The 22,451-nt window shown below is 36.4% G+C and overlaps 1 protein-coding gene across 4 annotated transcripts in view; it reads left to right on the forward strand.

Annotated features, from left to right (window-relative positions):
• SNX29 (sorting nexin 29) overlaps nucleotides 1-22,451 on the forward strand; it is a 94,701-nt gene that overhangs the window by 34,617 nt on the left and 37,633 nt on the right. For all 4 annotated transcript variants that reach the window (XM_027885447.1, XM_027885450.1, XM_027885449.1 and 1 more), the window contains 5 exons: nucleotides 1,030-1,136; nucleotides 5,355-5,471; nucleotides 5,816-5,871; nucleotides 6,402-6,483; nucleotides 19,533-19,673. In XM_027885447.1, coding sequence (XP_027741248.1) covers nucleotides 1,030-1,136; nucleotides 5,355-5,471; nucleotides 5,816-5,871; nucleotides 6,402-6,483; nucleotides 19,533-19,673 — 503 coding nt within the window. The remainder of the gene's footprint in view (nucleotides 1-1,029; nucleotides 1,137-5,354; nucleotides 5,472-5,815; nucleotides 5,872-6,401; nucleotides 6,484-19,532; nucleotides 19,674-22,451) is intronic.

Consider the following 22,451-nt stretch of genomic DNA (forward strand, 5'->3'; position numbering starts at 1 on the left):
AAGACCTTAAAATAGCTTTCAAATTCACTTAAATATTAATAAACTTCTGAATGCATATATTCTTCCTCAAAGCAAAAAACAGTTCTCAGGCTTAAGAGCATTTAGTCAGATGTATTACAGTGTCCTCTATCTACCTTAAAATGGGTGTATATATAGTTTAGATTTTGAAAAATAATGAAAACATTTATTAAACTCCTCTTTCATTTTATGTGCTAACTTTTATTTTCTTTGAAATTCATGATCTACGGGGAAAAGTTGAATTGCACTTTGTGCAACTTGGAGGGGATTTACTTGGAACAGGCCTGCAAAGTGATCATCAGTGACATAAATGATGGCTGGGAACAGCAATAGAATAAACTGTAGTTTTCATTCCCTGCAGATAAAAGAAGTAATGGGCTTACATGGCAGGTGAAGGAAGTTTGATTAGCTATCAAGACAACTTCTCTAAGAAGAATACTTAAATTTAAATAGATTGTGCAGGGAAGCATGATATCTCCATTATTGGAGGTTTCTAGGAATAAATTAGACAATTAACTGTCAGAAATGGAAGAGCTACAGCTGATTCTGCTTTATGCAAAGCATGAAATACTGGATGGAGGATGAAATGTCCATTCTCAGCCCTGTTTTCTGTAATTTCTGTGATGTGTAAGCACTCTCTGCAAGTCATATGAAATGATATTTTGGAAGCCAAGTAGAAAAAAGGCTTAAAAGAGAAGCATATACTTATTGTTAAAAGACTTTGGGCAGGATTTGCAGTTACTACCTGCATATATTACTCAGTTCTAGTCAGAGAAGAGCCAATTGCTTTTAATTTACTTTTTTTTTTTTCTATTAAGAGTACCACTCTAAATACTGCTCACAAAAAAAGCTCCCTGCAGAATTTGTGTTTTAGTCCTTCTAATACTGTTTAATGTTGCATTCTATTTTGATACTTTTAATAACTTTCTTACAGAGCTGTTACTTCTACACAGGATGTCTTAGATGTCTGTGGAATTTACCATTTTAATGTGAGGTGTCTCTTTGTTTTAGTTCTGCCAAACCTTTGGAGCACTGATGGTGAATTTACGATTCCAGAGCAGAAGCAAGTAGAGAACAACGAGGAACTCGCCAGCTCTTATGAAAGGAAACTGATTGAGGTAAAGTTTGTCCTGCACAAATGCAATGGAATCATAGTTATATTATAGCAGTTGAAGCTGGAATGGTTTCTTTGCTTAGCTGTTATTTTTCTCCTCAGCAATGTAAATGGTAAGTCTGACTCTTTTGCTTCAAAAATAAAAGGAATGAGAGTTTTAATTTTCCTGCTTTTGCAGTTAAATTTTCCTCATTCAGCTCCAAGTTGTATTTAAAGCAATTCAGATAATTAAAAGTACTTTTCTTAACAGAGGTGTGTTTTTATGCTCTGGTATTAAAAGGAATTGTTTAATAAATAAACAAGTTCCTTAAGGTTATAAGTGATGGTGGTGGAGTTGAAAACCTCACAGACAGCAGGTTTCAGGGTTTGTGGAAGTTATAGGACATAATTACAGGTGTTGCTGTGTTGGCACTTGAGCTTTATTTAAAATGAGAACATACTGAAATCTGTAGCTTTTTCTGTGCTTTCCTGCTGGTTTCTGATTGCCAAACCATGTTTCATTTTTGTGTTGCTCATTGAATTCTGCATTACAGGAATGTATGATGGAAGCTACTAATTCTGTTCATATGGCCAGGTTAGAAAAAGTTCTTAATGCAAGATTTACTTTTGAGACTGATGTAAAACTCATTAAAGAAAAAAAGAGATAGATTAGAGTTTCATCCTAAATTTAAATACAAATTATTTTCAAGACAAAAGTAATGAAATTTAATATCTAATACCCATATCTCCTATTAAATATTAAAAGAACATTTTTATAAAAAGTAAAAAAAATTCCCTGTCTTTCTCTTGCCCAAAATACTCTGAAACTGGATACCCACATTAACTGATTAACATGAAGAGGACTAGAAATGCAGGTCATGCCTCAAAGAGATTAATACAGTTCTCAAACATTCATACTTGGTTATCCTTTTCTCTCCCTAGAGCATACCTGGGCTTGAGTTCTTCTGACTCCTGTCCTCTGGTCTGTACCAATCAAAAGAATATCTTAATTAACAACACAGGAAAAAAGTCTCTTCCAGCTTTGCAAGCCTCCTTAGTTCTACCCAGATTTGTTGCTGACACTTGTGAGTTTGTGGCAATCAAACCCCTGTAACAATCCTTCCTTAGAGGTCTTAGCGTGGCACTCAGCCTTGGAATTAAATACTAGTTGTGTTGGAAGTCAGGGTAGAAAACAGGTCTGAAGTCAGTAAACTGGGCAGGACTTTTCTGTGGAATCACAAGCCCTTCTGTAGCTTTCTTTAAGTGAGACTATTCCTGAAATACAGTGAGATGTAATTTCCTTTGGCCAGGGAAGTTTGGCACAAGTATAGACTTTTTTATGCAGAATTTTTGAAAAAAGAAGCAATAATTGAGTATTTTATGGCTGTATCAATAGATTTGTAGAATTGTCTTCGCCACTTGGAGTCTTACAGTTTTCACTTGTAGAAAAATGGAATTATTAATTAGTAGTAGGATACTTGCTTGGTTTTTTGGCTTTGTTTCTGTTGGGGAAAAATGTAGATTTTTGAAAATGAAATCTCATGGGAAAAATACATCCATGCGTCCACTAAGAGCAAAAGGAAGCAACTTCCTGTTCTGTCTAGAGTTACTTGGGAGATAAAATGTTTTGTATTTTGTGACTATTGGGGGGAAAATGCCTATATTTTCCCCCCGATAGGAATTGATTCAGATGTGGGTTGTGCAAAAACTTCTATGAATTTTAGCTGTAAATAATATAAAAAAAATAAACTTGGACTGTTGCAAGTTCTTAAATGTTTCTCTGCTCTAAAAGTGTGTCCTTCCAAGATAGATTGTGTTATTCAGATGCTTAGGGAAACACTCCTAACATGTTTTAAGTTAGCAGCTTAGTCCTTTGCTGTGAAGCAAGAAGTGGTGTAAGCTGTTTTCTGATGTGGCCACCAACAAGACTGAATGATCATCTGTCCAAGGGAAACTTAAATTATTTGTATTTTGATTTTTTTTTTGCTTCAAACGTGTTGTTGTGGAGAAAAACAACTGTGAAGATGATTGAAGTCGCAGGAGGGAAATTTATTGCTTAAACTTCAGGGTGGATTGAATAAAGGAAGGTGTGATGATGTAAGATGTAACTGAAAGAATATGATTATATGGAGACCTCTTTATTGTTTTTAGCAGACTTTGATGCAGGAAATATTAAAGAAACCTAAATTAATGTTGTTATTCAGAAGTACACCTGATCCCTCTTTTGGGTTTGCTGTGGTGGTAATGCATTTTTCTTTGACAAGAAAAAGGAGGGAAGTAACTTAATTACTAATAAGTGATACCTGACAATTTGTCCTTTTGATAATATGTAACAAGTGATTTGCTGTTTTATTTGCTGTTAAATTTCCTTTTTATTATTTAGCTTTGCTAGGGACATATACATTTTTGAATTACTTCTAGTGCTTTGAGAGTGTTATTGAATTTACATATTAATCGAGTCTGCAAGTAGAAAGTTATTTCAAGGACAACCAAATTAGACCAAGAGGGAAGAGTCACATATAATATCAGATAGTCTGAATTTTGTTCTTCTGATAGAAATCAAACATGATTCCAAATATGCAAACTGCTAAGTTTTGTATCCCTTCACAAATTTGTGTATTGATTTTTGAGAATCAGTCAACCAGCTATCAGCATTATGGTTTTTCTCTGTGCATTTCCAAGTGTCTAAGTATTCTATATTCTACTCTATATATTCTCTACCTTTTTGTATGTAAAATGCAGGGAATTTCTGCCTCCCAGCCCAGACTCTGTAGTTAACCTGTTAGTATTAACCAGAATCAGAGACTTATGATATCCTTAAATATTATACCAATGACTTTAAACTGGAATTAGTGGTTTAACGAGGATGGAAAATAATTTATCCAGAGTAAATGACATTATATTAGTATTTTTCCTACTGTAAAGTTGGCTTAGTTTGGTTCCTTTTTGCCTGTGTGTTACACTGATGAATTACTGGATTTGAAGGACTCCCTCTAATGTAAAAAGAAATTGGAAAAGAATACTTGAAGTTCACCTCAGGAAAATTATTTTTATTTTAAATCAGTGATGTCAGGTCCTGCCTTGTCGAATTGCAGCTGCTTTTTTCTGGTTGCTTTGATTGTGTGAACGATACAGGTTGTGTGGAACAAAGCACGAAATTAAAAGTGAGCACTAAATTAAACTGAATTCAACTGCTTTATTTTGGGGAACTTCCCTGGGGAATAGGGAAAAGGCAGAGTAATTCAAGAAAAGGAGAGCATGAAATTCATAGATAGTAATGAACTGCCTCCAGAAGGGAAACTCTGAACTCCTAAGAGAGTTGGCAGGAGTCCAAGTCCCTGTGATAATATTAAAGGTACTGGATTGATATTCATCTTTCAGCTGTGTTTCATATTGTTACCCCATTGTCTCTGCTGTTCTCTGAGCTTTGGATGGTGATTTGAGGAGCCATTTGAAGAGTTGCTGTAACTGCAAACAGGTCTAACAATAATGGTGGCATCTGCTGTGCCCACCGGAGGGGCCAACCGCTGAGTGCTGCTGTTTTCTTCTAACTACTGTAAACTTCACCTCCCTGCTGCTCATCTAGCCCTTGTCACTGTCAGGAACATCCTGCATCACTGATGCTTTGAGAGCACAACCCCAGCCAGATCAGTGTGCTGGGAGGCCTCACGTGAGGCCGTGCAGTTCACTGTGCCCCAGCAGCACTGGTGTTCAGGCTCCTTTGACCCCTCACAGATTGGCCTGGGATGAGTGCACTTTCAGCTCCAGTGCTGTTAAAACTCCAAGTAAGGGTGCAGAATCCATCGCTTATGAATTATTGACAAAGTTTAATGTAGTTTGTGCATTTTGCAGTAGTCCCAGTCCAGAATACTGTGACTGCTTTGTACCTGTTGAGGGCTGTGTTCATCGAAGAATTAAACTGAGAACAAAAGTTAATGAGTGTTTTATTAGAATCAGTTGTCACAGGTTCTCCCCTGATAGGAATAAAAGTTGTCATAGAATTGTATTGGTCCTGTTGAGTTCAATATCAGAATTACGTTGCAAGGCATGAATCAAAATTATAACAATCTCTGTTCTTACTGGTCAAACTAATGCATTAGCAATGAGATGCACTCCTTGGAGAGTATGGCAAAATGAAACAAAACATCAATAAAATTTGATACACATGTAAGAAATTACACAGTGTGATTATTTTATTTTTTTTCAGTTTAGAACACAGTAACCTCTTGGCTTTGCTTTCCAGGTGGCTGAAATGCACGGGGAGCTGATTGAATTCAATGAGAGGCTGCACCGTGCCTTGATGGCCAAGGAAGCTCTTGTGGCCCAGATGAGACAAGAACTAATTGATTTGAGAGGCCCAGTGAGTGTTTGTTTATGGCACTGTGGAATCTACCACTCTGGAATAAGCTCAGACTCATGATGTAATATATAACAGATCTGTCAGCAACACCTTACTTGGTATTTTTGATAGCATTTGATTCTTGTTTCTTTGCAAAATTATTCTAACGTGAAGGACTGACAAGGGGTGACGTGTTGACAATCCTTCTGAACGATTTCATTTTTCTTTTATTGTTTCTCAGTAATAGTTTTTATTGGCATTTATAAAATTGAATGTTGAATTGTAATTTCTTTATAATATTGTACTTTCTTAATTGAAAACATAATAACCAGGGTGTGGGAATCATTTCTGCTTTGTAAACACAGGTGCCTGGAGATTTGAGTCAAACATCCGAAGATCAGAGTTTGTCAGATTTTGAAATGTAAGTTTCATAATTCACGAATTTTTCTCTTCATACTGTCTTTATGGCCAAGAAGAATAAGCAAACAGATTCAATAATTTGCTTTTCCTATGTTATTTCCAATAGCTGAATTCCTAGCTGTGGTGTTCCACTGTTAGAAGTATGGAGAGCTGCACAGTCCATGTCCTAGTGTAGTTTTAAATAATGTTGACTGCAAGGAGTTTAGATTTAGCTGAGTCATGCATATAATCAAATGATGTCAAATCCATGCTGTGAAAAAGGAAACAAACCCCAGAAAACCTGCAGAAGGCATTGTTTCAGTGCTCTATGTCAGCACTCCATTTCTGTTGGGTTAATTTTAGGGAACACTTTTAAATCCAGCACGTATAAAAAGTTCAGGCAGAACTCCAGTTTTTCTGATACTTCATTTGAAATGTTAAGTTGCTTGGTTGATCACTTTGATCATTATCTAAACCATTGGATGTAGTTGCTTTGCAATTCATACACATAAATATGATTCCCTATTTTAAGTTTTTCTCTCTCCTCCTCAGATCAAATCGTGCTCTCATTAATGTTTGGATTCCCTCAGTCTTTCTGCGTGGAAAAGCTGCTAATGCATTCCATGTTTATCAGGTAAGTGATAAGCTAGAGCTCAACACAGATTTTGTGTAAAAGTTTCTGACTGAAATAGAACATTTTAGTAATTTAAAGATCTCCATATAATTTCATTAGAGATCAGCTGCTGAACAGGCAGCAGTAACTTCATATATATTCAACCAGAAGATTATGTCGATTATCTAAATAGCTTTTTTTGAGGGTTGAGTTTTAGTAGTTTAGTACTTTAAAAGCATGCTAATAAGGTGTTTACATTGGTCAGGGAGTGCAGCAATTCAATATTAATCAGTAATACCTTCTTCAGTGTGCGTGTACATGTTTTATTTCAATTTTGGAGATAGCAATGACCAGAAATATTGCTCGACAGACAGACAGACAGGTGTGGCTTACTGTTGTAGCTCAATGAATAACATTTGGAATGCTGCAACAAGTCTTCACTGTGTGTCACTGAATGTGTTCAGAGTGTGCTCTGCTCAGGCAGGTCTGAATTTAGGGGGTTGTGCTCTGGCCTGACTTGCAGTTGAGACATTGAAACCTTACACTGTTCCTTGATTCCTGCATTCTCCACACTCCCCATGGATAGGATGGCAGGGCAAACCTTAAACACTCTTTATTGTGCTGCCCCAGGCTGTTCGTATTTCTTTATTTGGGGATTGTTAGCAGCTGCAAAATTTCTCCACTTTTGTTTCAGGCACATGTAGTTAGTTCTAAACAAGACTGCTGAAGCTTGTTAACATTCCTCTCACTCTGATTGGTGGGTTTTGTAGAATTTTAAATCATTTATGAGGTATTGGCAGATAGTTGTAGAATACAGGAAAACACCCACCTTTTGGCCAGTAATAGACAATGAAAAATAAGACTTGAGGTAATGGAAAGAAAAGCTGACAGTATGGAACAGTTAGTAATTTGTTCAAAACCACTGAATAATCAATCAAATTCAGATGCACAAGTGAGTGTGGAAACCTGACTTGTTGACAAGAATGATTATTTTTGTCTTTTCTGGCTTTCACATGTTCCTCCATTCTGCTGTCACTGGCTACACATTCTCAAACCCAGACTTCAGTCTGCAAACAGAAATTATTAAAAGCCTCAGTATCTCCCCCCACCACATCTCTGCTACTCTCCTGATGTAGCAGTTCCAGGACCACTAAGAGAGCTCTGGTTTCTCCTGCTGATTTCCCAGGTTGCTCTGTTATGTTCTTTTCATCCTGCTGGAGTGGGAAGGTTGAACCAGATGACCCAGTGTGGTCCCTTCCAACCTGACCCATTCTGTGAATTCTTTGAAGAACTTACTGTATTTTTAATTTCACTTGTAAATTGTTATCAAATTTGGTTACTAAAGAGCTCAGTACTTGTCATGCAGTTTGAGTGAACATGACTATACCAGTGGCATCGTGAAAGCCTTGAAATTATGCACAATTCACATATACTGTAGATGCTCTGCACATTCTTTTTCAAAAGGAAAAATACTGAGATAAACTAAGCTTCTCAATTTGTAAGAGGTTCAGTACTTTACCCAAAATCTGCTGGAGTGAGCAGAGGATTAGATGTTGCTCTGGACTTCATCTGTTACTTGTCATCAATGGAAAACAAAGAACTTGTAATTGAAGGATAAGCCTCCTGAGAATAGGAAAAAAGGAAGCAAAAATATTGTAAGTTTCTAGAAGACTGGAAATTCTGGATCTGCAGAAAGACAATTCTGAGAATCCTGTTAGGTTCTCTATGTCTACAGTATACACTCATAATGTTGGACATTCATAGTGTGTAAAATTGGTATATATGAAAAATTTAAAGTTCTTTTGAATATGCTCTCTTCATTACCTATTCACCTGCAGCAAGTGAATAGGTAATGAACCTATTCATACCTGTAGCAATTTGCAGATATATATATAAAATGAGAAAAGTTAAATATAGCTATCTAGAATAGACATAGAATATAGTAAGACTGATTTGTCTTTAATGACAGAGTAACATAGAATATCGTAGAATTTTTCTGGTGAACAGCTGTCCATTTGTTCAACTTTGTCTTTTAATTGCTCAAGAAAAGCAAGCAAGAATTATCTGTAGAAGTGACTTAAAGCTTCTATAGTTCTTATTAAATGTTGATCATTGTAGCTGTTGAGATATTTCTTTATGGAAGAATAGATTAATGGCATTCCTACCACTTTTTGATCTCAGTAACAGAACCATGACTGGGAAGAGTATCTGTCTGGCAAATAGCTTTGTTTTCTGCCACTGTGCATGTGAAAAAAAAGAATTTTTCCTAAATAAACATACACTCTGAGAAGAGTATGTGATGAAACATCTGAAGTGATTGCCACCTCTCTGATCAATTATGTAGTCACGTGCTTGCTGAATGTATATTTTACATTTTATAGTGACCAGGAAAGCAATAATTTATAAAACTTCAATAACAGCACTGTGCATTTATCTTGTTAAATCTGTGCCAAAGCATGTGCTCCTGATTACAGAGAATTTGATTCAATGTTGAAATTGTGGAAGAGGGTATTTACCAGGCTACCAGTATGCACTGAGCAGACAAGGACTGGGGGTGCAATTAGGAGAAATGATTGGGCTCATTTCCGAGAGTCCTCTTATTCATAATAAATGTTATTTTTACTGCTTTATCATTTATTTCTCCCAAGGCAGAAAATGAAAAGGCTTGTGTAACTCTTTGTATCAGCTACATGGGAAACTACTTGTGGTGTATCAATGTAAAGGAAAGTAGCAATACTGCAGAATGTTGATGTTAGTGAGAGCATTCCCAACATGTTTTCAAGCTGAGAATTCTCTACAAGTACTTGAGTGACCATAACTTGAGGTGTAAAAACTGACTCTTAGTTGTGCTGGTTAATTCTGAGAAAAAGATGTGAAATGAACTTCGAAGAAAGCCAAAGTGTGCCAACTGGAACAGGCAAAGTTTGAATTGTTGGGTTTGGTTAAGCATAATTTGTAGATCTGCTAAGTACTGACAATTGTAGTTAAGGCTAATTTCCAATTAGCTTTAAGGTGCTTAACCTGACTGCAAATTAGATCATGTGTGTAATGCTATTAAGGGGAGATGTGGTTACCAAATGAAGGTGTTACAGGAGGGCACAACCCTTTGCCCTCTGCTTTTCCAAATGCACTTCATGTAAATGTATTTCTAACGTGGCTTGATTTCTCTTGCATTTTCTGGTATTGGAAAGCTACAGAGATTGACCCCCTGTGCCCTCCTGTTACGAGACACCTTGTTAACCTTTGCTGATTTGAAATTGTGTATCTCTGGAGCATTTCACTTGCTGCAGAGAGCAGGACAGTGAGCCAGTGGAGACTGGCTGTGTCACAATTCGTGTTGATGCACTTTAGAATTGTTGTGCCTCTTCTATCCCTATTTGCTTAAAAATTAGTATTTTCTAGCAGAAAATAAGCTGTTGTGTAAATATCACTTGCCTTGGAAATGACCAAAAGAGGGTGGAAAGAATTGCAGAGCACCCCAGGTAGTTTGGAAAATTATGAACCTATCAGTTCCACAGTATCTACTGTCTGTTTCCATGGACTTATCAATGCTTCTTAAGAATATAAGAATTAGGAGAAATAAACCCAGGTTGCTGTTCCTCTGTGAAATCAATGCCAATTTTACATTTGTGCTTCTTAAACAGGAAAAGAAATTAATGACATGTTAATTTGCATATCAGGAGGGTCCTGACCTGGACAGGATAAGAACAGACTCCTGCAGGAATTGTGTTATAGTGTTTGTTTATTTTTTTAATTTATTGCAGATTTGCAATGCTGCTTTGAAGGGCATTTCAAAGAGTTTCTTTTTGTGTCACTTCAACGTTTTGCTCTGTTTCAGATGTCATGTTCAAAATCAGCACACCTTTCATCCTTAAAAACACCCAGGTGTTGTTCTTGGGCGAATGTAGATGGAAAAGTTTCCAGCTCCAGCACAGTTGTCACACAGTTTCAACCATCAAATAGTTCCTTAGTTCTATTAAGGATTAAAGATTCTGGTCAAGCCAGAACTCTGAAAGCAAGCAACATTTTATAATGAATCCTATTAGATGTGGAAATTTCAATCAGCCCCCTGTATTTGTAGAGTTACACTGCACTCCTGCAGTAATGTTTAACTGGCAGAATTAACTGGTTATGAATATTAAGGACTTAAAAACAAGGTCTAGAAGCAGCCAAATTTTATGCTCAATTTGAATGAGTGAGTTAAAGGGGACAGTTGTGAGCAGCAGATAATTCAGTGCTCACAGAGTAGCACTATCTAGGACTGTCTTAAAAATTAACAGAGCCATAGACTTATACCATTCAACTGTGGATCTTACAGCAATTAGATGGTGTATAAGTTTTTGGGGAAAAAGCTGTTTAGAACTGGATATGCACTTCAGTGCAGTTACTAAGATCAATTAAAACTATTTCTTCACTTGTTTTCTCAGAATATAAAGTAGTAACAGAAAAATGCACATTTTAAAATCTGTTTTCACCATGGAGTTATAAGTTATTCCCATTCTGGGTTATCGCTTGTGGGGAATTAGCAGATTGTCTGTTTTAAATGAAATAGCAGTAGCAGATCTTGTTGAACAAATAAAGAATAAATCTCCACGTGCAGTGCACCAGGAATTAAAAGGTGAAATACCTGAAAAATGACTGATAAATAGCTTGTGACTTGCATACTAGAAGATTTTAAAGTAGCTAATCTGACGTAAGTTTTAAAAGGGTTTAGGGAGGTCTGAAAACCAACTTGTTACAATTTGTTAGGAAAGTGACGGAAAAATAGGAAACTCTTTTGCTGTGTGTAATCTCTGGTTTATCTGTATGCAGTTCTAGTCCTCTTCAAATAAATATATCAGAAATGGAAAGAATATAGGTGAAAAATGAAGCTTTTTCACTGGAGGAACATACTAGAAATTCTCAGTCTGCATGCAGGACAACTGAGAGGGGAGTGCAATAGCAGCCTTTCAAATCATGAAGGAAATGGGGAGGTTTTTAACTGTTTCAAAATGCAAATTGGAGCACTGGTGGAAACTCCTGCCTTGCTGTTTCTAAACAAGTGCATGACAGTGGTTTTTTCCACAACATATAATTGGGGTAAATACTGAAATTTTTCATGGGTCTAGAAATTAATTGAGCCAATTGAATTGATGAAAAACCCATCCAAACACAAAGACATGACTTATTTCTTAGGAAATCCCTGCATAGCAATATTTTGGGAGACAGGCAGTTTTTCTGGATGAATATCACTGTACCTTTTATTCGTGTTTAAGTGTAGTCAATAAAATATATTTTATAATTCACCAAGGAATTTTCTGAACTGTTGAAATCAGTATACCTTGCTGTGAGAGCAGGGTGCAAGAAACCTGGGGGTCCTGGTGTGACTTAACATGAGTCACCCTTGGAATGTTTTGCTAATAATGACTAGTTTATTTAGTCCTAAAATGGAAATATTAAGTGTGATGATGAAATAGCTTTCCTTCCACTAATGTTTATCTTCTATGCATAGCAAGCTCATTGTGAGTGTTTTCAGAGCACATGCTCTCTCTTTATCCTTGCTCAGAGTTGTTTTGCCTCAGGTTTGGATTGTGACTGCTGTCGTGTCATTCATTAGTGCTGATGGATTACTTGTACAATTAATTTTGCACCTGAGTCGAGACATTAATTAGATGACCAGTTGATGTCCTTATTACGAATCAACAAATCACAGGGATTATTTAGACTTCACTGGATGAAATTATCTGAGCTATGACAGGAGCTCAGACTGGCTTGTCGTAACTGGATCTTCTGGCAAGGACATCAGAGCAACTCTGGTTATCCAAAAGACCTTCTGTTGCAAGGTTTGTGCTGGTTGTTACTGAGTGGCAGCATTAAAGGACCTAACCACAGGAGGAGAAACTAATATATTTTGTACAAAGTTACAGTTAAGAAAGCCCACCTTTAAACACACAATTTAATAGTAGGTAACTTTGTAAAACCAGGTCGTACTGGCAAAAGTCTTCTCTTCTGAACAGTGTGTCTTCTCTAGTTAACTAATTGCTTTGTGGTGACTTCTCTTTGTGATCTGTGTAGTTTGATGCCCATCTTTTTTGTTTAGCAGGTTCTTCTCAGTCAGCCTACCATTAGAAAAATTTCTGGTCTAATATGTTCACAAGGATAAAGACAGAATCCAAATCAGAATAAAAAAGAATTTTGCATTTACATTTTACCTCTAGATGGTGACAGTTAGATGCAGTTCCTTTAGTGTCTGTGAAGCAAGTTGATTATTGCAATAATATTATTTTGTCATATTTCTCAACTGCAGAGTATCTTGTTATTTTCTGTCTACATATGGATTCCACTTTCCTGTGAAGTGTACAGCAAATGCCATTAGTCATGCCTTTTGTTGCTATAATTATCAATGCCTGACACTTAAAATAATGAAACTGAGATTTTATGATTCTTAAAGTGATATCAATATTTAAAATGGCTTCTTGCAAATATGCCTTGTTTGCAGAGTAGTGAACACTTTAGATTATAAACCAAATAAGATCGAAGATTAACATGCTAATCAGACAAGACTGTTACCATTTGCATATAAATGGGACTCCCTAAGATTATAATCAATAAACATTTCTTACAATTTTTTTATTCCTTTGACTATCTTCAGTCTTACTGTTTAATACTGACCAACATATTTGCTCATAATATTTCTTCTTCAAATGGTGTTTAAAAACCCAGCGTTCTCCTCTCCAGGAAGATCAGTATCCCTTCCTGTGGAGGGGCTGTTAGCACAGAATCATTTTGGGTGGAAAACACTTTTACATCGTGGAGTCCAACCATTAACCCAACACTAACCCCTGTCCTTAAGTGCCACATCTGCACATCTTTTCAGTCCCTCCAGAGATGGTGACTCCACTCCTTGCCTGGGCAGCTGTGCCAGGGCTTGACAACCTGAGTGTTGACCTTTAGTTTCCACCCCAGCCAGCACAGCCTTAGTAATTCATCCGGGGGGAATTCTTACTGATGGAAGGCAGTGCACTGGCAGTTGGTAGGTGAAAGGTAAGTGAAGAGCTGCAAAAATGAACCCCAAAGTTGAATTGAATTCTCCAAGTGTGTGATGGATTGCATGGCTGGAGCAGCTGCAGCACTAAGCAGGCAAAAAGGAGAAATAAATAGGCTTCTAATCATATTCCATTTCAGTGCAGCTCAGGGCAAGGAGAGAAGAAAATGAAGTAGAATGATTTGGAGAATTTGAAAGAAAAATATGGCTCATGGCATGCTGAAAGAGAGGGGATTTAGAGTGCATAAACCAAAAAGGTTGAATATCCCACTTCTTCTGCAGTGGGACCCAAGGATGTGTCAGAGAAGCATAAGAGAAAGCATAAAGGAGAAAAGTATTTAAATAACTGGAATGGAGGGAGTATACAAAGATGAGATCAGTCCTTGGAGACTTTTATAATTATTTATTTTCTAAAGGAGACCCTAATACAACTTAATACATTGATTTGCTTATTGAAATGCTGAATTCAAAAAACACTAGGAAATTAAAAGTAGAATTTTTCTTTTCAGATTATTTTAGAACTGCTCTAGAAAGAAGCAAATAATTTAGATCCAATTAATAATTCAGATAAATATTAGCTATCTTATTCAGAAATGGATTGGTGAGATAGCCTTCTTTCCCTTGCCAGAGCACCCAAAATATTCCATTTGGAGAAAAAGGCAGCACTGCTGTCATTTTACCTATTTTCTCCTCTGCAAAAACTTCTTTCACTGCAGCAGTTGTCATGCATTACAATGACTGTATCGGTTCAAAGTGTGTGTTTGTGAAATGATGTTAATTATTTTGGGCTATCATAGGTCAGATTTCACTGTCGAAACAAACTTATCATGTTATTGAGTGATGAAAACTATTGGTTCCACGCAGCCAAAGCAAAGGCAATGCTGCCTTAGTTCCTTAAGGAGCAGTCCCTGCAGTGCTGGTGTGGGGAGCAGCAGCACGAGTGGGACTGCAGACCCCCAGTGAACATCAATCTGCTCGTGTGTAGTTGAGTGGATGAGCCTAAAATGCACTGCAGTTTTCTGTTTAGTAGAGCAGTGTGGGCTGTTTTTCAGGCTCGTGCTTTGATGTGCACTGTGTCATGTATTTGACACTGTATTGTTAATTTTTCTGAACTAAATAACGAAACCTTGACGATTTAACATAACAAAATGTGTTTGAGTATTTGAGGTCTTTGTGCAAGAAGATAAAATGGTCATATTGAGATAAAAGCTTATTCACTTTAATTCCTGTTATGTCTCTGTGGCACACAAAAAGCTGCTTATATCACAGCTGAAAAGTTTCATTGTTCCATTTGTTTTTCATTATGCAGAAATTCTTAAATTGGATCATTTTCAAAGGGGGAACTTAATCATAAATACAGTCCTGCAGCTGTGTCAAAATGTAACTTTCATTTGTATTCATTTCTCACACTTCGGAGGTAACTTTGGAGAAGTGAGCTTGAATTTATATTCTAAACAGAATCCCATTCTCCTGAAGTAAAGTCAAGAAATGAAATCAGTTCTTCCTTTTTTTGCTGTATACTTCCCCTTTGGATTCATACCTTTTACTTCTTCTCTATGTTTTGAGTGCAGATACATATAATTTTGATAGAAACCTCCTAAATAGATTGAAATATGTCACTCCTATTTGATAATATGTTTTCTTGAGAGGAAAAAAAGGATAGTTCCAATCCACTGGAAACAATTATTTCTTAAATAGTGAACTTTGATCAAAATCTCTTTAATTTGGAGTTCCTGAATAATTAAGATGTACATTAAAATTGAGCCAGAGTTTTAATAGTTAAAAAAAACTTTACTGGTATAAAGGTAAAACTATGGATCAATGGTTAGAAATCCAGTAATATAGAAAGAGTAGCTTTTCTCTCACTCTTTTTTTATCCCCTGGTAATGCTTATGAGGTGGTAAAGGTCACAGGAGTCCTTAGTGTAGATCAGTCTCTTTTGCATTCCTTGTGCTGCCCAACATTTTCTTTCCATGCTTCTAAGAGAGCTGTGACCTTGTCCAGTCTAGGACTTGTTCTTTACAAACATTCTCAGTGTTCTTTCTGTCCTTTGAAGTGTTCAGCTCCTGAAATGTCCCGAGTTCTCTTGTGTTTTGTGCCACTGAATTTTATATATGGTTTAGTGGAGTTTCACTACTCACCTTCCATTAGCATTATTCCCTCCCTTTCTGACATTTTTCTTGCCTCAGGAATGGGCCACAAGGACTTAAATTCAGCATTTTTGTATTTGTGGAGCTCACATCAAGAGCTCTCTGGATAGAATTCCTTTTTTCTTTGTGTATTCAGATCATCCTACCAGGAACTGTGACCCATATTTGTGGGGAAGATTCAGGAGTAACTTCATTTAGGGGAGCTCCTTCTTGATGCTTAATCTGCAGTTTCCATAACCAGGAGTGTCCTTGCAACAGAAGAAGGTTCTGTAACACCCCAATTGGTGTCTCTTGCTACCCCTTGTATTGAGAGGGGCACAAAAGGGAATCCTCAATATACCAACCTGTATATTTGCATCACAAAGAACAGCACCCACATTGGACTCCTCCAGAGCTGAAGAGTGAGTGTTGGTTGGAGGCATTTGATCTGTGTGCACTGGAAATGGAGCAAGTTGGAATTTGGGTGTTTGTCCTTCATTTTCCTCAGGCTTTCATACATAAGTAGCAAGGAATTGTGTCAACTGTTACTGGGGTGTTACCAGGGTTTTGCAACAGTCTTTGGAACTCAGAACTGCTTAAAAGATTTCTTAACCTATTAAAGAAACTTCTGGCAGGACCAAGGGAGTAGAATTTTTCATTTCAGTATGCAATCATTAAGCCAATGCTTTCAAATTGATTCTCAGAAGATTTTTGGCATTTCAGTAATATTAAGTTAGCAGGTTGTTGGCTGATAAACACAATATTAAATTGCTCCTGTTATTGCCATTGCTCTCCAAATCTTTGACTTCAGATGTGTTTGTGATGAGGAAATAACAGACTAATTCATTAAACATACTTATTAACTGTAATTTTTCTTGGAGCTGCTGTAAATCATAGCTACAGAAGGGTTACCAGTCAATCTTTACATGGGAGACCTAAATGGAAAGTGCTCCTAAATTACCAGCAGAAGCTACTTAACTAATTTTTTGATATTCAAGAGAATATTAAAGTAAAATCTTTTGTCTACAAACAAATAAGCATTCTACCAGTGATTTAGATTGAGTCTGTAAGTTTTCATTACCTTCAAAGTTACTCAACTAGGTTAGGAAGTGGATGATATCAGGAAAACACGGGCATGAGAAAAGAACTGTAATGATTTAGAATTGATTTTTTTTAATTGATCAGAGAATAAGGACTAAGAGTAGTCCTTTAAACTTTCTATAACATGATCTTAAAATACTGTTCTGTACTTATGTGTCACATGCAAAGGTATTTTCTGTAGCAAAAGGTGGTGCTGCTCTGGGGTGCAGAGTGATAATTCGGGACAAACAGACACAAAAGTGTCTGTTGGCAACTACAGATTTCACTCATTTCCTGTCAAAACACCATGAAGGAAATTGTGGATACCTTGAAGATGATGGGAACAGTCCTAATGACTTTTGAAGTTGCTTGGTTTAGTATTATTTCAAAATTTTCTCTGCAAAAATAATCCTTCCCTGCTCTTCCTGTGCTGGTCTGATCTGTCTTTGAGGTAAAAGGGGATATGCCTTAAATGACTACACCAGGATAAGTTTATCCAAATAATTTTATATTTAGGATTTACTATGTTTGATTTCCCAACTGAATTTGTAGTGTCTTGCAATACCTTGGCAAGGGAATAGTATTCCCTTCTGAGATAATGCAGGTTTAAATCTGTGCTGCATCGTGGACTTTAATAAACCTTTCATACTCTGTTATATGATTGTCAATAAATTCAATATGGCACAGGGCTCCAAATGTTGCATTTTCATTTCTTACTCTCTAAATGAAATCAATATCTACGTACATAGAGGAACAGTAAGAATTTTTCTACTGGTTTTATCTCAGAAATTAATCTGTGGTTCTGCAGTCCTTAAAAATTTCAATTACAGTGTACAGGATTCCTTAATTAGTTAACTGTGGGTTACAGCTGAACAGGTAATGTTGAACTGCATGATTCACCAAATCACATGTGCCAAGGTAACTGCTTAGTTAAATTAAGATTTCCATATTAAATGACTTAGTTAAAAATAATTAAAGTTTTTTTTTTTATCATCCCCACTCCCTGTAAGGAAATTGAATCATGAATCTTGGGAATGTATACAAAATTCCCAACAATGTACTGGTGGAAGTGAGAACAGGCAGGGAGAAGGGTTAGATCTGGGTGAATAAGGATTTTAATATAGTTTTTACTACATTAAATAAATTTTATTAGAATTATGCAAAATACTTGCATCTCATATATCCCTTCATTTGCCTTGAAAGATGTACTTAATTGTTCAAACAGATGGTCCTGTAGGAGTTTAATTATCCTGGCTTTATTTTCAAAGTGAAAAAGAAATCTGAATACTTCTTGCAGACTTACTATTGTGGTTCCATCATTACACTATCTGAATTCTTATCACCAAAACTAGTTGAATTTTTGTTTACATCTGCATTTGTAACTCACACTGAAGCTTTTGAATTTTAGATGTGCTAATTATGGAATTATAGTATTCCTTTTTTGGAATTGTAATATTCCTGTAGAAAATGTATTAATATTTTCTACACTGAAATAGTCTAATTTGGCAGAATGGTGTCTGGATTTTGTTGCAAGGACAGGAGCCCCCTATAAATTTGAAAAACTAGGACTTGATAAAGACCAAACCAAAGGAAGGATGCATGGGCTGCTTTTGTGGGAGGAGGCGTTCCCTTGACATCCCTTGATCTCTGAAATCCCACAAGCCCTTAGGAAAATGTAATTTTTTTTCCTAAGGACTTGTTGAATGTAGAGGAGAAGGACCATGTTAATGTTTCAGTCTCCAGGAAAAGCTGCAATTTGCTGTTGAAATGGGCCACATCAAACCCCCAACTTCATTTTCTCTGAGTATTCACAATAATACTGTGGTTACCGCCCACTCCTCAGTGCTGCTTTTTCACATAAGGGTTCTCCTGGTACCTGTCTTACAGTTTACTAATAAATTACTGGGGTTCTGTGGAGCAGCAGAGCAGTGCAGGGGCATCAGTACCATCTCAGCTTCAGTCCTGGTCAGAATGCTGAGATTATTGACACACTCTCCAGGATGAATGAGGTATACATTCTGTAAAGCAGCTCAGGAAAAGCTCACTCTGGATCTGGAGTTCTGATGCTGGGTTTAGGGTTTCTGGTGTGCTGTTTCAGCATTCTTTTAAACTGCAGGTTATTCCCCTAGAAAAGAGTGAAAACTCAGTTTTCTGGAAGAATACTTCCCTTCTCCATGAAATTTTCCCAGAGAATGTGAATATTTAGCATGTAATTGGTAATATGCTCATGAAATAATGAGTGGCAAACAAAAGCAGAATCACAAAAACTACAGCTGTGTTAAATTATACTAATGTCCTATACAAGCACGAAGAATGAACTGTGTTTATTTTCCAAACAATAAAATTTCTGGTTTAGTTTTCGATGTAATTTTGTTAGGAAGTAAATTAAGTTTCATACTTGGGATAAAATTATGTTTTGCAATTGTGATGGTACAAAGCTAATTTCCAAAGTTGAAAAACTGCGTTGAGGACATAGAAATCAATTTTAGAGTCGGTATTAAATTATTTTTTCTTTCCTTTGGTCACTGGGTAGTAGAATAGGCTGGAAACCATGGTAACCAAAAGTGCTGCCATGGCTGCCCCACAGTCATGTTCAAATGAGCAAGCTGTGTTTGCCTTGATTAAAAGAAGAGAAAGAAAGAAAAAGAAAAGGAAAAAGAGAACAAGGTTAATGACCTTATTCAGGAACAGCCAAGGCACGGTCAGAGCTGTACCTGTGGCTCCGTCATCCTGGAACTCCTCGTGCTGCTGCATCCCGTGAGGCTTTGAGAGTGAAGAGAAACATCATCTCAGGGTTTGTCTCTACATTCCTTTCCTTCCATGTCTGTGTTTTGCAGGTTTATATCAGGATAAAGGATGATGAATGGAATGTTTATCGAAGATATGCAGAGTTCAGAAGCTTGCATCACAAATTACAGAGCAAATACCAGCAAGTGAGGACTTTTAACTTTCCACCAAAAAAGGCCATTGGAAACAAGGTACTTGAAAGAACTCACAGTATCAGTAAAAGTTTGGGGAAAAACCTCTCTCATCCATACACCAAAAAAAGAGGTGACTCATAAATGTTCTTACACCTGCTATTTTTATACAGACTTTCCCCTTACCAGGTGCAGGTTCACTGATGTAGGTAATGCATTGATTTTTCCACTTACTGAAAAGAAAACTGGTTCTGTTAAATGAAATGATCATGCCATACACAATAAACAAATGCACAAAACCTCGAAAGCTGTTCTGGACAGCTCCAGATGTAAAATGAAGTCTCTACTCCATTTTTTTTTTTTTTTTTCCCAAAAAAAGGGCAGCAATTAACGGTGGTGAGTAATTCACTAAATGTTTCTGTTGCAATTTTATGTTAGAAAAATCATCTTTGCTGATTTGTATGAGATAATATAAAATCTCAAAAACAACTAGAAAAAAATTTATAAATTCCTTTCTCGCATTTGGATGTCAATGAATGTGGGCTGTGGGTGTTTGAAGGCAATAACTGGTCTGATTCCAGTGGTTTCCCACCTGCCAAAATGAGCAGGTGAGCTTGGCACATGCTGTGAAAGGGCAATAATGCACATGATCTGGAATAAGTGGTGGGGATATAAGTATATTAAAATTAATCAGTCAAACCTGCAGGTCTGTTTGCTTGGCATAAAGTCCACTGTTAATGTGGTTGTTCATTGCGTGCAAACCTGGGAAATGAATATACTTATGAGAGCTTTTCTGGGTTTTTTTCATCTGTTGGAAGTTCATGCATTTTTCATTTAATTTTTAGTGGATGGTTTTGTAATAGAAACAATGTATTTTCTTCTTTGTTACATAACTAATTCTCCTTTTTTGAAGTGATGGAGTATCAGCCACTTCAGTAAATTACAAAAGTCGCCTTTTAAGCTTTTTTTTTTTTGACAGCCTTTCATCCTTAATTACTTTAAATACTAATTGAGTTACAAATTCAGTTGCACAATTGATGCATACAAAATTATCGGTGGAGCAACTCATTAAAAAATTTACATTGCTTATTCTTTTAGTGCTCTAGCTTTGAGCCAAAGTTGTACCTTAATCCTGCACAAACCCACAGACACTTTCTGTCATATCAGTCCTCAGAAAAAGGCCCTGAGATGGCTCTCCCTTCCATAGCAGAGCAAGTTGAAGGTTTCAAAGGAAACTTTAAAAGTTCAGTGTAAAATGAATTAATTCGAGTGGGAGTGTCTGTGCAGGATGTCACACATGCAAATGTTTGGCTACAAACAGTAGCAGAGATATTGCCAATACTGCTTTTTTCATGCTGCTTTTTGAACTTCCGTGGCTACCAAAGCACGTTCCCTTTTAGATATGCACTTTGATTGCAGTAGGTGTTTTTTCTCTCTGATATCAGTTATTCTGTTGCTGATAGAATTGGAGCTGTCTGCCCGTTCCTAGATTAATCATTACAATCTTGAATCAGTGCCTGAAGAGCAGTGTCAGTAGCTGAATTCTGCTAACAAAAGCAGCTCTTGTCAACCTATGGTTTTCATATCCTTTACAAACCCCCAGTGTTATTAGATGCCCAAATAACATATTGGTTAAAAAAGTTTGATGTTGGGAAAATACAAAAGAAAAGCCGAATTTCAGCTGAATGAGGGTTGTCAAAAGTCAGAAAATCAAGTATTATTACATATATACAGTGGAATTTGAAAATATTTAACAATTATAAACCAATATTTTGAGAACATAATATATTCATTCTAATGATGATGTGTTAAATACATTCTTGCCTTTCATTTGTTTGCCTTCAGTTGGGACAATTTATCTTAAAAGTTCATGTTCATGATCTTTCAACCAATTATGTATATACGATTAGAAACTAGCTTTAATGCTTTAGGAAACATAAATTTAATATACAGAAAACCAATGAGTTGAAAATTAACCAAGAAGAGGAAAGAATACTGCTTTGGACAAGTAACCTTTTTTCAGTTACAAAGAAGTGTGTATTTGCCTTTCAGGTTGGTAACCTCATTTTCTGTATATTAGTTTAACATTTGAATTTAGTAAGTTAGAAGCAACATAAAGCAGTGAAGAAAATAATTTTGTTTATAAATGCTGCTTTGAACCAAGTTAAAGCAGATACTTAGCAAAGGAAAATATAATAATGCTTGCAAGATTCCATGTATTAATTTTCATATATACTGGTCCCCATGCTGTATATCTTCTACTAAAGATATTTCAGTGCTGGTAGGAAATAGTTGTCAAAATCTTTATGAGTAATCCCAGCAAGAATAAGTGTTCTTACTTCAGTTTATTGATGCTCTGTTTGAGCAAAACCAAGAAATATATTTGTTCTCTTTGCATTGTGTGTATAAGAGAAATGTCATATACTCATCATATATTTTGTACTTCTTTTTTAAACTGCAGATCATTTTATTTAAAACTTACAAATATCAGGAGTATTTTAAACACTTGAACTGTTCAGTTTTGTCATTTGAAAAGTGCTCCCCATGTACCAGCCTGGGTTGTGATTTGCTCAATATTTTATATGTATCTGTAGATACCAAGATTTGTAATTTCAAATGATGATCTTTCTTGCACAAAACAGATTTTTGCCCTTTAGCAAACCTTCAGGGGCTTTGGATCTTTTGAACTCATCCTTCTGTTATCTCAGTTGGGAGTCTTTGTGACTCCCACCTTCCTGTCTGGAATGCCCAAAGGACAGGTTTATCTCCAGGCCTGGAGTGTGCCCAGTTTTGGGAAGCTCACGAGGAGAAGCTCCACACAAACATAACACTTGGTGG

This window comes from Empidonax traillii, unplaced genomic scaffold (genome assembly GCF_003031625.1).
Source record: "Empidonax traillii isolate 1590-97213 ecotype Southwest subspecies unplaced genomic scaffold, ASM303162v1 scaffold166:size2381449, whole genome shotgun sequence".
Taxonomy (NCBI): domain Eukaryota; kingdom Metazoa; phylum Chordata; class Aves; order Passeriformes; family Tyrannidae; genus Empidonax; species Empidonax traillii.